The sequence below is a fragment of the Sinocyclocheilus grahami genome, unplaced genomic scaffold (assembly GCF_001515645.1).
Source record: "Sinocyclocheilus grahami isolate Dianchi unplaced genomic scaffold, SAMN03320097.WGS_v1.1 scaffold6660.1, whole genome shotgun sequence".
NCBI classification, from domain to species: domain Eukaryota; kingdom Metazoa; phylum Chordata; class Actinopteri; order Cypriniformes; family Cyprinidae; genus Sinocyclocheilus; species Sinocyclocheilus grahami.
The window spans coordinates 24,047-25,501 of record NW_015510981.1 but is presented as its reverse complement, the minus strand read 5'-3'; the positions used below and the strand labels follow the sequence as shown (position 1 = coordinate 25,501).

The following is a 1,455-nucleotide window of genomic DNA, read 5'->3' as shown; positions in this document are numbered from 1 at the left end:
AAAAAAAATCCCCCCAAAAAGTACAAAAATTATTTTTGTTTTAGGGAGGAAGTTATACCCTGCGTATGCAAAGTTATTAGGTTTTAGTCCAATGCAATAGCACTAACTAGCATTTTCTGGGGAAAAGAAAATCCTCTCTCGGTTAAAATGACTAGAACACAACTATGAGGGTTAACTTTAATATAATTTAAACAAAGCATATGTAGTGTGAAAGTCATGGACTACAACAATACACTGAAATTGTACATCCCAACAGTATTATGTATTACTGCTATCTGTGAAACAACATTATTTTTGTGATTTGTTGATTTATTATTTGAATGGATTTTTTGTTGTATTACAACTGGGACACGGAGAGGGCAGAATTGGCATGCTGGTTACAGCTAAATGAAGCTACTGTAAATATAGTTCTTGCCTTTCATTAGATTTCTTGACCTGAGGTGAGCTGCCAGACCTTGAGTTAGTAGAATCTCTCCTGGAGAAATAAGACATGAGAGTTTATAGTAAACAATCTGTGGCGAACATGCATTTACCTTTGTAAACAACAGTAAGTTTAAATACTTTACTATTGCATTGCTGTAACAGGTTACCTCTCCAGTTTAGGTTCACTTGATTGTCTTTTCAAAAGGTGACGGCTTGACTTAGAGTCAGTAGAGTCCTTACTGCAGTCAAAGCGTAAAACACAAACACCTGATTTTCTTTGCCCTGAAAATCTCAGATCTTTTCAGCATTTTTTTAATGATAAGTGATGCATGAGCAGACCTGTCTCTCCGTCCATCCAGGCTGAGCTTTCTAGAATGGAGCTTTTTAGAACCTGTGGAGTCTTTTCTAGAAACAAAAGCAGAATGGGGAATAAAGGTGACAATTTGGATTGTTTTAACGAACACAAAGAAACCATGAGTATTGCAAATCGCCACATCCTCAAACACCCAAGACAAAATGAGAATAACGCATGCACTTCTGCTGCCCTCTGCCTTCATTCTGTTGCAAAACATCTATCCGAACCTCTCAATCTTGAGCTTCATTGATGGCCTTTTGAGTGGTTTACTGTCACTTGTGTATTTTCTGAAAAAGAAGCATAGTCTCATTTAGTTAATTTAATTTCACTCAACAATGATCTTGTCCAAGGGTTAGTATTCATCATGCTTCTGACCTATCTTTCTCATTGTGTTCAGAAGTCCGTCGCTTCGGGTCTGATGTGTCTCTTCTACAGTAAAACAGCTTCAGTTATTTTTCAGGTGATGAAGTAATCAAGTAAAAACACAGGCATGCAGCTTTTAATATCAACATGCTTTCCAGTTCGCCTGGCCCTAACCTTTCTTTCTCTTTGTCTTTCTTTGTGTCTAATGAGGGACGCTTTGTAGGTGTAGCAGGCTGAAGATGGAGAGGAACAGGAGGAAGAGGAGCACTGGGTTCAGCGGTTTCTTTTCTAAGCAAAGAAAGTCACTGATTATT

The 1,455-nt window shown here is 37.9% G+C and overlaps 1 protein-coding gene across 1 annotated transcript in view; it reads right to left on the bottom strand.

The window, feature by feature from the left end:
• The window catches only part of LOC107577630 (transcription elongation factor A protein 3-like), a 3,806-nt gene extending 2,370 nt beyond the window's left edge, over positions 1-1,436 (bottom strand). The window contains exons 1-6 of the mRNA XM_016263685.1: positions 1,316-1,436; positions 1,154-1,207; positions 1,006-1,065; positions 763-828; positions 591-662; positions 416-475 (exon numbers count right to left, since the gene is read on the bottom strand). Coding sequence (XP_016119171.1) covers positions 416-475; positions 591-662; positions 763-828; positions 1,006-1,025 — 218 coding nt within the window. The 5' untranslated portion in view covers positions 1,026-1,065; positions 1,154-1,207; positions 1,316-1,436. The remainder of the gene's footprint in view (positions 1-415; positions 476-590; positions 663-762; positions 829-1,005; positions 1,066-1,153; positions 1,208-1,315) is intronic.
• Between the last annotated feature and the right edge of the window lie 19 nt (positions 1,437-1,455).